The sequence below is a fragment of the Vanellus vanellus genome, assembly GCF_965231255.1.
Source record: "Vanellus vanellus genome assembly, chromosome: 1".
Lineage (NCBI taxonomy): Eukaryota > Metazoa > Chordata > Aves > Charadriiformes > Charadriidae > Vanellus > Vanellus vanellus.
Genome location: NC_138905.1, coordinates 204,724,393 through 204,737,800, shown reverse-complemented (window position 1 = coordinate 204,737,800; position 13,408 = coordinate 204,724,393). Strand labels below are relative to the sequence as shown.

Genomic DNA, 13,408 nt, shown 5'->3' with positions numbered 1-13,408 from the left:
CACCACATGGTGGGGAACTGTAGCCAGCAGTGGAGCAAGGCCAGCAGACAGCTCAGGATAACTGCAACTACACCTTCCTTTGACACCATAGCAGGCCCAGACAGAGTAACTCCTATGTGATCCAAATAAAAATAGTTATATTTGCTTATTAAATACTCTATCCACATCCAAACTCTATCGAATTTCTGAGCTGAAAACATTTTCTCCTCAGTCAGCCCTATAAAGCATCCTTATTACATGACAGATTTTACCTCCAGATGCAAATATTCTGAATTCTGTTACTTTCAGTGAAAGCAATATAAGTGTTTTATGAGATCAACATTTAATCTGACAGAAAATCGGTGAGACTTGAAAACCAAGGACACATACCTGTTTATGTTTGCTCATAACCTAGCCTCAGTGTAAAGCACTGAAACTCTGCCTTCACGTGCACGCTGACATCAGTGCAATTCACTGCGCAACAGGAGAACATTGACTGCTCTCTTCAGCATCACCCAGACAATTCCATCAAGACCACACTGACCTACCTACCTGCTGTTCATACTCCATATATGTAGCACATAGTAAGAGACTGTCACCTAAGCATTCAAAAGTAGATGGTAACTTCCAAGTATAAATCTACAACTTTAAACGTTATTAGGACCCTGAATGAACAAAGTGCCCTCAAAAAAGAATTAATTTAATGTGTCTTAAGCATAGCACCTACAGCTCAGATACCCAAAGCTATCAGTCACTTTTTAAAATCTCAAGCATAATTGCTAGCGACAATCTGGCTTGGAACACAGATACTAAAGGTATTAATCTGACTGCACTCTGGCTCTTTCATATCCTAACAATTTGCACTTAAGAAAGGGTATTTTGCTTTAGGTTTGTTTGTTTGTTTTTAAAAAACTGTGTCCATTCCTGATAGAAATCTGCAAATCTAACTGATTTCCTCTGATATCCCAGCCAGAAATACGTGGCTGTATCAATGTAACAGATTGTCAGATACATAAACCAATAGAATCAGCTTTTCAGACCACTGTTTGGCAGATACTGTATTAGCTGTCAGATATTAATACTGAAAGAAAAGCTTTGTCCTTTCTTCCTAAGGACAAAGGAGATATCTACTCTAGAAAGAAAGCCAGATACTTAGCCTTGATGACTGTCCTAAGCAAAAAGCACAGCACACGATTTATTCCCTAGAGGCGTGATTAGAAGCAACTGTCTCTTCAGATGTCTCTAGTTTGGGGAAGATTACTGAAATAGAGTAATTTCTTATTCCTCACATTAGGGAACACAGCTTGTATCATACTTACGAGTCCATAAATCACATTTACTAATATTGTATCATATGTACTAACAGCAAGAGCTGTTTCCCGCAGACTGTGTGCACAGAACAGGGAGCAAGAAAAGTCTGAAGTGAAAAAATGCACTTCAGTGCAAAACCAAATACGATTATTTATTCCTATATCTTTTTATGTTTCCACATTATGGCCTTGGACTCTGAAACACAGTCAATTTCCCTAACAGTAGTATCAAAGAATGTACTTCTAAACACAAGCTCCCAGGTTCAGAAACCAGAATAAAGGCTTTAGTATTGATTCAAAGCATCTCCGGTCACAGAGAAAATAGGCTAAGCAGGTGCTTAAATCCTGTCCCTACACCATGTCACATTTAGATGCTATTCTTTTCTGATTTTCATTTAAGTTTTATTGGTTTGGCTGGGAGAGTTAATTTTCTTCACAATAGCTTGTATGGTGTTACGTTTTGGATTTGTGATGGAAACAGTGTGGATAACACAGGGATGTTTCAGTTATTGCTGAGAAATGCTTACACAGTCAAGGTCCTTTCTGGTTCTCATACTTCCCTACCAGAGAGTTGGCTGGAGGTGCACAAGTAGTTGGGAAGGGACACAGCTGACCCCAACTGATCAAAGAGGTATTCCAGACCATATGACATCATGCTCAGCAATAAAACTAGAGGTTTACTGGAGATACTATTGCTTAGGGACTGGCTGGGCACCAGCAGTGCGCAATTGTTTGGGAGGGATTGTTTGCATCACTTGTTTTTCTTTCGTCTTTTTTTTCCCCCCCAAACTTGTAAAACTGTCTTTATCTCAACCCATGAGCATTCTCACTTTTATTCTTCCGATTCTCTCTCCTGCCTCTATGAAGTGGAGTAAGCAAGTGGCTGTGTGGTGCTTAGTCACCCACCAGGGTTAAACCACGATGTAAGGTAAAGACCTCAAAATTTTTGAAGGACAAATAAACTTACCTTGTCCAGGTTCATACTGATTTACAGTCAGTTGATCAGGTTTATGTTTGATATATCCCTGATTCAAGCACTTCTCCAAGAACAGGTCACAAATTTCAGGAAGACCTAGTTATAGAAACAAAACTGTAAGCAAGACAGGATAGCTTTTTGCATTTTCATCCTTTCTTTTTACAATATAGTAACTGGACAAAATACATACAAACAGCTTCAGAGACACATAAGTCCATCCTTAATAGTGATCACTGTGCATTTGCTGTAACACACATGTCAGAACTGGGGCCCTGATCTGCAAGTCCAATATATTTATAACATCTCACAATCAGAAAGGCCTCTGCATTCAGAAGTGGATCAGGCCTACTCCTTACCAGAGCAAACTGCACTGTCTCTGCACATTAATAAAAGTATATCAAATCAGACACAAAGTTTCCACCAACTACAGTAAAAAAGTTGCAGTCAAAAAGCAAACTTATTACACAGAAAGTCAGAAGTTGTGCAGAGAGCTCTCTAAAAAATTTACCTCCTAAAAATCTGTTACTTAATTAGATTTAATATCACAAAAAAAAAAAAAATCTGATGATGTTAAACTGGTTTAGAAACAGGAATGAAAGTTCACTGAATCTTAGGTTTGCTAATTTACCTGAGGACTTTATTGTAAAATTCTGTTGCAGGTAACACCGACAAACATGTCAGTAACAGCCCTTTCACGAATCTACTGATTGTTATTTTTTAATTTTCTCCCCCAATGAAGTGTTTATGCTTTTCTCACACATAAAATATTCTAGCTGCGATACCAGAAAACAGCTCCAATATCAATGCTTTTATGATTATACAGCTTCACTGTTAAAATCACAATGTAACCAGAATCCTTCCGTTGGAAGCTACATCCATGCCAGTACACATACATCACCTTAAACACCTTCAAGCTTTATAGGAATTTAACTCCCCTATTTTACTATTTTTAAATCTAAGACTATAAGATGACTCACTCGCTTTGCTCTGACTCACAGCTCCCAACTCCAAATAAGAGTTATTCATACCTTCTCAAAATTGCTTTCAGTCTAAAGGAAATTTTATTATGGTGTGCATCCAGCAGTTTCAAGCTAGTCAAGATAAATATACACAGCAATATACATCACAACCCCCAAACAAATGAATATGTAATTTGTAACACATAATTGTTTCATGAAACAAAAGCTAAAAAAGAATGACAATTACAATCCCAAAAGCGTTATTTGACTGGACCTCAAAGGGCAGCAACCCTTGGCTGCAAGTGATTGGAAAACAAGCTTCAAGCACTCACAGTAATTTCGAATGGTTTCCATTCAAAAGCACCGTTCAGTGTGTGCTTAAGATACAGTGAAGGCTCTCCTTTTATCAGAATCTCACATATCTACCTCAATGAGGCTTAAAGGCTTTATATGATGGTTCAAACATCAGTGCAAAATAAGTATGATTTAACATGGAAGTTCTCACCTCCAGGTAAAGGTTTGTCTTTATCAACATTGTTGTTATCATAGCAAAACTCATATCCAAAATGTTTTACTCTTCTATGCTTTAAAGTCTTCTGGGCTGTAAAAACACATAAGTTTTAAGTAAGCTTAGACTACATAAAACAGTATAGGCAATTTGCTATGCTTCCCTATTTCATCTGACCTGTTAAACCTAAACATTCTTTAATTAACAGTCAAAACAATGTATGTGACCCTTGTTCTTCGTGGCACACACTTCTGATTTATTACCTTTTGTATTTGCATCAAGCATCACATTCACTGCCATCTGAAGTCAAACTGATGATGGTTTTGTACATGCAAAAAGTAGAGAGCACCAATCTTCTTGAGCCATGTTTAATGCATCTTTATTCTTGCCCTGATCTCTGAACCTGCACTAGATTAATATCCTATGAAAATAGCAGGATCCTTCACTTCCACCAAACACCAAGCTACATGTTAGCTAAGGTCAAAATAACCCTTTGTGTTGCTTCAATGAAAAAGATTTATAGAGAAACCTTGAAGTGAATTCCAAGAAGAATTCATTTATTAAGAGATTTAAATCCACACAGCTCAAGTGAAAGCACAAAAGCATCCAGAATGTGTGTGCTCACTGACTTCCTTTTGATTTAAGAGAAGACACAGCTCCTCAATTGGACATCAAATTACAACAGTACCTTCACAGAACAGTCTTGGGCCTGGCATAAGACACATAAAAAAGACTTCAGTTGTTTCTGGATGCAGGAATATCATTCAAGTAAATCCATACCAGAGTATCAATTCAGACCACTTGCCCCCAGGAGTTTCTCACTTGCAATGTAAAATACAATTTCTATAATACTAAGAACAAACACGCAATGATTTCAAACAATACATTTACCAAGATGCAGACTTCTTGTAAACTGAAACTGTAGGAAAAAAAAAAAAAAAACAGCATAAAAGGATGGAAGGTCTGGATTTCTATGGTTTTGCCCACCATTTTGAGTATCTTCATCTCCTATCCAGTCAATACTTTCCAACATTGCCCTCTCTTCTTCTGGAGAAATAATCTTTTCAATGACCATTAGACCTGGAGGCAAGCTTGCAGGAACAGCATTCTGCCAGAAAACTAGTGTATGGAAAAAGAAAATATTGTCACTGTTTAGAGAAAATAAACCATGCATTCCCTACAGGGATATTTACTATGTATGAAACTATAGTATAGCTGTAGAAATATTTACTTTAATGATAAAATGGAGCCCTCATTTGTATCCTATGTGGTGAACAAATAATCCCTTTTTGGCATGACAAAACACAGTAAGGCCCAAATTTTGCATTGTGCAAAGTACTCCCTAAAAATTTTATTACGTAAGACCAACAATACTCCACACAAATGCAAAACCATTTGTGATTTTCCTGTCAAAGTAATGGTAAGGAGAATTTCCCAATCACTTCAGGATTCTACCTGCATTTCATTTTAATTTTTTAGAACTTTCATGATTTACAAAATCATCAGATTACTCTCTGTCCAGAGAAGCAATTTGTAATCAAATAAGGAGGAGTATAATGCAATACCTAGGTGAACACAAAATGTTGGTGATGTAGGGACATTCAGTTTGCTATCCGAATAGCTTAAAAAAGCTATTTGCTGGCAGAACGTACAGACCAACACCAGGAACCCTTCTCACTAGACACTATAAAAGCTCATAGAAAGAGCAACAGTTCTTGTCCTAAATAGCTTACAGTCAGCCATTAAAAAAATGCCTGGAGAGAAAGGGGAAGAAACAAATAAACAAACAACAACAACAAAAAAAACACCACAGAAAACTCATTGTGCCTATTTTCCTTCTTGGAATTGAGATAGAGATGACAAGACCAAGGCCACACAAAAGAGCCAATGAACTGTCCAGAGATCTCTTGGGTCCCAATTTAGCTCATTAATCACAAAATCTTCAAGTGCAGTACTGAATGGTCTGGAAACAACCTAAAATAATTTCTCCTTTTGCCTTCAAGTAAAGGAGTTCAAATTAGAGTATCCTATCATGAAACACAGTATCAAAGATTATTTTATGTCCTGAATCTTAGATTCTGGCTTTCATTCTCTGTGTCTACTTACAAAGACCAGTGTGCTTTTTGCTATATTTACAACCTAGGAAGTAAAAGCAAAAGTATGCAAGAAGTTGGATGTACAGGAAAGCAAAAAAATGATACCTTTTTCCACAAAATTAATATATAGAACAATGTTTTGGCCAAAGTCTTCCAGTGTTATTTCTTTTCCGTTAAGGGCATCAAAGGCTTTCTTGGCTTCTTCTGTTGTCCCATATTTCACAAATGAATATGGTTTATTTGGTGGCATTAAGAGTGTTTTCACCAATCCATATTCTTCTACTATCCTAAGCAGCTGCTGTCTACTCATCCCATTACCGAGACCAGCATTGGCAATAACCAGGCTCTAATTGAAGAGGAATTAAAAAAAATGGAGAATTAGTGATTACTATTGGTTCATTTAAAACTAACACTCTACCAAGACAGCAGCTCTATAAAGAAAAATTAAGTAAACCCATGAGTACTCTTTTATGTATTCCATACAAGATATTTACATTTCATTGAGCTCGGTATATGAGGCTAAGTCAACCTTTGTTTGCCCACCTGGCAGAAAAGCTTGCAACCTCTATCAGATATACCTCCTCAATTAATGTATGTAGTTACTATTACAAGAGCATTTAAGCTTCAAACCAGCATAGAATCATAGAATCGTTTTCGTTGGAAAAGACCTTCAAGATCTTCAAGTCCAACCGTCAACCTAACACTGCCAAAACCACCACTAAACCATGTCTCTAAGCTCCACGTCTAGCCATCTTTTAAATACCTCCAGGGATGTCGACTCAACCACTTCCCTGGGCAGCCTGTTCCAATGCTTGTCAACCCTTTTGGCGAATAAATTTTTCCTAATATCCAATCTAAACCTCCCCTGGTGTCACTTGAGGCCATTTCCTCTTGTCTTATCATGTTACTTGGGAGAAGAGACCAACCCCCACCTCACTACAAACTCCTTTCCCCTCAGCCTCCTTTTCTCCAGGCTAAACAATCCCAGTTCCCTCAGCTGCTCCTCGTAAGACTTGCTCTCTAGACCCCTCACCAGCTTCATTGCTCTTCTCTGAAAATACCACAGTACCTCAACATCCCTCCTGTAGTGAGGGGCCCATAACTGAACACAGTACTCGAGGTGTGGCCTCACTACTGCCAAGTACAGAGGTACTATCACTTCCCTAGTCCTGCTGGCCACACCATTTCTAATACAAGCCAGGATGCTATTGGCCTTGTTGGCCACCTGGGCACACTGCTGGCTTAAAGCTGGCTATTGACCAATACCCCCAGGTCTTTTTCCACTTGGCAGCTTTCCAGCCACACTTCCAAGCCTGTAGCATTGCACGGGATTGTTGTGGCACAAGTGCAGCACCCACCACTTGGCCTTGTTGAACCTCATACCATTGGTCTTGGCCCATCGATCCAGCCTGTCCAGATAATTCTGGAGGGCCATCCTACCCTCAAGCAGATCAACACTCCCACTCAACTTGGTGTCGTTTGCAAACTTACTGAGGGTGCACTCAATCTCCTTGTCCAAATCATTGATAAAGATATTAAACACAACTAGCCTCAATACTGAGCCCTGGGGAACGCCACTTGTGACCGGCTACCAACTGGATTTAACTCCATTCATCACAACTCTTCGGGCCCAGACACCCAGACAGGTTTTTACCCAGCAAAGCATATGCCTGTCTAAGCCATGAGCATCCAGTTCCTCCAGGAGAATGCTATGGGAAACAGTATCAGTCTTTACTAAAGTCTATATAGACAAAATCTACAGCCTTTCCTGTGTCCACTCTGTGGGTCACCTTGTCATAGAAGGTTAGTCAAACAGGACCTATCTTTCATGAACGCATGCTGACTGGGGCTCATTGCCTGGTTGTCCTGTACGTGCCATGTGATGGCACTCAAGATGATCTGCTAAATAACCTTCCCCAGCACCAAGGTCAGACTGACAGGCCTGTAGTTCCCCAGATCCTCCTTCCAGCCCTTCTTGTGGATAGGCATCACATTTGCTAACCTCTAGTCAGCTGGGACCTCCCTGGTTAGCCAGGACTGCTAATAAATGATGGGAAGTGGCTGGTGAGCACTTCCACCAGCTCCCTCAGTACCCTTGGGTGGATCCCATCCAGCCCCATAGATTTGTGTGCTTCTAAGTAGTGTAGTAGCTCACTAACCATTTCTCTTGGATTATGTTCATTCTGCTCCCCATCCCCGTTGTCCAGCTCAGGGGGCTGGGTACCCTGGGAACAACTGGTCTTACTATTAAAGACTGAGGCAAAGAAGGCATTAAGTACCTCAGCCTTTGCCTCATCTTTTGTCACTATGTTTCTCCCCGCATCCAATAAAGGATGAAGAGTCTCCTTAGTCCTCCTTTTGTTGTTAATGTATTTATAGAGACATTTTTAATTGCTTTTTACAGCAGTAGCCAGATTAAGTTCTAGGTGGGCTTTGGCTCTTCTAATTTTGCCCCTGCATAGCCTCATGAAATCTTTGTAGTCTTCCTGAGTGGTCTGCCGATTCTTCCACAGGCCAAAAACTTTCCTTTTCTTCCTGAGTTCCAGCCAAAGCTCTCTGTTCAGCCAGGCCAGTTTTCTTCCCTGCCAGCTCATCTTTCAGCACATGAGGATGGTGAGCTTCTGTACTTTTAAGATTTCTTTCCTGAAGAATGTCCAGCCTTCCTGGACTCCTCTGCCCTTCAGGACTGCCTCCAAAGGGACTCTGTCAACCAGTCTCCTGAACAGCCCAAAGTCTGCCCTCCTGAAGTCCAAGGTGGCAGTTCTGCTAACCCCCCTTCTTACTTCTCCAAGAATTGAAAACTCTTTATCATGAAATGATAATTTCATGATCACTATGCCCAAGACAGCCTGCAACCTTCACATCACCCACAAGTCCTTCTCTGCTCGCGAACAACTTGTCTAGCAGGGCACCCTCTCTGGTGCCTCACTCACCAGCCGTGTCAGGAAGTTATCTTCCACACACCCCAGGAACATCCTAGACTGTTTCCTCTCTGCTGTATTGTATTTCCAGTGGACATCTGGTAAGTTGAAGTTCCCCACAAGAACAAGTGGTAGTGATTGTGAGACTTCTCCCAGCTGCTTATAGAATATTTCATCTGCCTCTTGATCCTGGTTGGGCAGTCTATAACAGACCCTACTCTGCCTTGTTGGCCTTCCCCCTGATTCTTACTCATAAACAGTCAATCCTATCATCACCATCATTAAGATCAAGACAATCAAAACACTCTCTAACAAGCAGGGCCACTCCATCGCCTCTCCCTCCTGGCCCATACCTTCTGAAGACTTTATAGCCATCCAATGCAGCACTCCAGTTGTGTGTATCACCCACCATGTTTTATGTGATGGTGACTATATCATAGTTTTCCTACTGCACAATGGCTTCCAGCTCCTCCTGTCTGTTGCCCATGCTGCGTGCATTGGTGCAGATGCACTTCATTTGTGCTACTGATCCCATCACCATTTTGCAGCAAGAAGCCCTTATTCCTACCTGACCATTCCCAGGTGCTCCCGTGATTTCTAGCCCATCAATATCCCTTGTGTCTTTGCTACTGCATGGCACTCCATCCCCTACCTCTACTGAGGTAGCAGACTGAAGGAGCTCACTAGCACTCTATCCCACAGACACTGATGTGCCACCTCCAGGCTTGTCTCTGGTGAGCCTGGTTTTATCCCTTTCCCCCTTCAAATCTAGTTTAAAGCCCTATTGATGAGCCCTGCCATCTCCTGTGCAAAAATATTCTTTCCCCCTTTGAGACAGATGTAACCCATCAGTCACCGACAGGCTTGGTGTCATGTAAATCGACCCATGATCAAAAAACCCGAAGTCCTGACAGTAACCCCAGGCTGACATGTGTGCATCGAGCATACTGCAGGCAACCAGTGATACTGGCACACATAATTTTGGAGGTTTCTAAAATGGAATTTTTCCAGAGATCTGTTACCACTAACAAACAGAAATAGGAAAAACCTTTGAAAACTGTGATTCTTTTTTTAAGAACAGTTTTCTCATCTTTTCCAAGGACCCTTTCAAAGCCTAGAGAGATTGATATTACCAGTCCCAACTCATGTCCCCCATATATCAGGTTCACCAAAACCAAAGCATCAGACACTAGAAACAGAGCATCTAGTTCTGCTCCAGCACTCTTATCTGAAAGTTCTCCCTCTTGTTTTTATAGACAAAAGGGATTTATGTCCAATCCTTAGTTAACACTGATTACTTCATAACAATGACCAATTGCTTAATTCTATGTTTTCAAAGTGATTTATGTCCAAAATTATCAAGGACTGCAGTTGTGAGGATTGTTGTTGGTTTGCCAAATATTTTAAGAAACAACAAAATAGAACTTTTCAAAGGACTATTATTCAAGAAATATCCTTTGAAAATACATAGGCATTTTCAAAATAAATTAACAAGTTCTTTTGACATCTAAATAGCTATATGCCATAACTGGATGTTCAATCTAATCATGGTGGTTGAAGGAAGTTTAAGTCCCTTTTCAAGGCCAAATGAGGATGCAGTCTTGAAGTTTTGATTGAGCTATGGTGACTCCAAACAGCTAGTAACAATTTACTCAGATTGACTCCATGTAATACCTCTCCAGAAAGCTTTCAGACAATTTTTTCCTTAAAGTCTATAAATGTTCTATGACCTTTTCTGAAGGCAGCTGGTAAAGCATTCAATCGTTTCAAATTATAGCATTTCACTTCTCTAAAAGACAGAAAATTAGGTTTAAAACTGAAGAGAAGTATTATTAAAAAAAAATTTATGTAGTGAGCACACTTGAGGTACTGCTGTGATTATGCCTATTGTGATGGCTCTGTTAACACTTGTTCTTAGCACAGCATCAGGCTGTCCATTACTGATCACATTTTTCAAAGCTGACCACATTATTAATTATTGTTATTTTCTAGAATGTTATTAATGGGGAGGCCCATGTGTGTAGATGAAACGCAGAGACTCAAACCAGGGCTTTTACCGGCTGTACGCACTTCACCTACAAAGACTGTCACTACACAACAGCAGCATGTACAGCAACTGATTACGTTCTCCTGACTTTTGTATGAAGTCTGAAAGCATTTTCTGTATTCTTAACACAAGTTTATCACTAGCACTATACATCACTTATTAAAATGTTCCATCATTGATGAAGATCTTGCTGGACCCCAAAATTACTCTTTGAATAGATTCAATAGATAATTTGGTATCTGGGGCAGTGTTGAGGGGAACAAGTCCCAAATTACAGACCCATTTCCAAGCAATGCTAGAAAAACACAGTCCCTGCTCCAAAGAGCCTACAATATATACAAGATTGCTTGGTCATTTTAGCATATGCCCAGGTGGTGTGAAATCTGAGTGAAGACTAAGCCAAATTTTGATACAAAAAAGTATAAAGATTTAACTGATGTTTCCGTATCTGAATAGGAAGAATCTGCAAGATCAAGTTGAACAAGGCTAGAGTAAATGATACCGCTCTACAGTGTTTCAAGCCATTAGCATCTCCTCACAACTGATGGAAGGAAATTATAAACTGTCTCTCTAACTTCTTCCCTTTCTGTCTGCAAGTTCCTGTTACTTACTTTTTGCTTTAACAGTATCTGCAAGGTCACCCTCTGATCTGCTGTAACTCACTACTGTGGCAGAAAACTGATCAACAAACTGAGTAGTTTTCTGTAAATTTGGGTGGTTTACAGTAAAGTTCATTGAGCATCATAAGAAAGGAGAATTCCCTCCTATCTTGTCCCCTTTTCTGCAAGGGAAGTGAAAGCTGTCCCCTTTTCAATAGCTGCAAGTCAGTCAATCAGTTCAACTAGCACAGAACCACAGCCTAAACCAATTTAGGTGAAGAAAACAATGTGGAAAAGATTTCTAAGACAGGCATGTTTTTAACAGGGAGTTTAAAAGAGACAAATCATACTTGATAGAAAAGTACAGAGGAAAGATACAAGAGGAAAGAAAAGAAATCACGGAGAGAAAGAAAAGTTTATCTGCTTCAACAAGATAACATTTCCCATGCTTCCTCTTCCTCCTCAATCCAAGGAACTACTGTTTCAGATTTAAAAAACAACAACAACAAAAAAAAACGCTTATCCAAAGGCCATCAAAGTCTCTCGACAGACATGAAACTGCTGAAGTACAGTTCTGCTTTGACATCAAAGAGGGAAAGAAAACCCTCAATCTCCAGAAGTGCATTTTGGAGAACTGCATTTTAGACAAAGCATATGTAAGAATCAAACACTGATAAGCAGCATTTTCACACAACCACCAAAATGAGAACTGCCAGTCACCTGTGTCGCATGGGAGATGCACTCAATACCCTCATGTCTCATCAATGTATGCTGAGCTCTGATCTGCTTCCTCAAAACCTTCTTCTTCATTTTATGGACTTTAAAATGATCTTCGCTGGTTTTAACTTCCATGTTGGTTATCTGGGAAGCAAAAGTAACAACACACAGTAAGTGTCCTGCTTGAAAAACTAAATACTTCAGTCTGCTCTAGAGAGCCTCCCCCATCTCATATGTCATCTCTAGAACAGCAATAGGACTTTTGATAATTCCAGATTTTATTAATTATTTGGGGCTGACAAAACCAAGGCTGCAAAGTACATTCTTCCTCAGTCAATAGCATGGTTTTCCCCATCTCTGAAGTTTTGTTACTAAACTCTCTTTTCTTAAAAGGATCCCTCCCAAAACTAAAGCTTTTTATAAAGACTGCCATGATGCTAGATTTCATTTTCCAGTTTTTCTCTTCCTGTCCACTCCTTTATTCACAATATCACTACATCTGTTTGCAGTTTTTAACCTGTCTGACACTCCTGTTTTCACATAGCAGTTTCAGTTTGTTTCCTTTTCTCCAGAGCAGAACAAGAGAAAAGAAATGTATGTGGACCTGCCATGAAATTTGTATGGTCTGAGCTTCTAAATGATTCATGCCTCACCGAATGCTTGAGTTGGAGATGAACTGTTTCCATTTGGCTCCTTTTTCCTAATTGCCACTTTCGAGTGAATACGACATTTGGCAAAAATTGCTTTTTTGAGAGTACAAAAATGTGTTCAATACTTAGATGTCCAAGAACGAGCGACAAAGATGCTCCACACCTCATTTAGCACATCTCCCAAGGCCAAATTTAATGCAAACCACATTCTTATGAGAAGGAACAGAAAACTGTGTACGTATATTAGCTATTGAATTTCTGGCACCACAGCATTTACCTACCAGTGATTTACTTAAGGATCACTGGCCTCCAGGTTTTGTTACATCTTTTGCTACTTCTGGTCTACCACTATATTGAGATCATACAGTACCTTCCTACATCCTGCTGAGCCTACATTCTTCACCTTTCTTCCTTCTCACTTTCTTCAAACCCAAGGGAACCATTCAGACCTCACTTAAGACTATGACAAAGCTCCCAGGCTAGACTTTCTGTTTTTCTCTCCCTATAGCATAAGCCCTTACCCATATTTTAGGGTTTCTTCCCTCCCAAAAATCCTCCTAACAGTACAGATGGGCAATCCAACTGCAGTTGTCTGTCCTTTTCCATTCTTTTATTATCATTGATCTGATAATGATTCTTCCACCTC

At 39.8% G+C, this 13,408-nt stretch overlaps 1 protein-coding gene across 1 annotated transcript in view; it reads right to left on the bottom strand.

Moving 5' to 3' along the window:
- ALKBH8 (alkB homolog 8, tRNA methyltransferase) overlaps positions 1-12,256 on the bottom strand; it is a 51,588-nt gene extending 39,332 nt beyond the window's left edge. Inside the window, exons 1-5 of the mRNA XM_082487108.1 lie at positions 12,116-12,256; positions 5,934-6,174; positions 4,720-4,851; positions 3,730-3,825; positions 2,257-2,361 (exon numbers count right to left, since the gene is read on the bottom strand). Coding sequence (XP_082343234.1) covers positions 2,257-2,361; positions 3,730-3,825; positions 4,720-4,851; positions 5,934-6,174; positions 12,116-12,247 — 706 coding nt within the window. The 5' untranslated portion in view covers positions 12,248-12,256. The remainder of the gene's footprint in view (positions 1-2,256; positions 2,362-3,729; positions 3,826-4,719; positions 4,852-5,933; positions 6,175-12,115) is intronic.
- Positions 12,257-13,408: the final 1,152 nt, after the last annotated feature.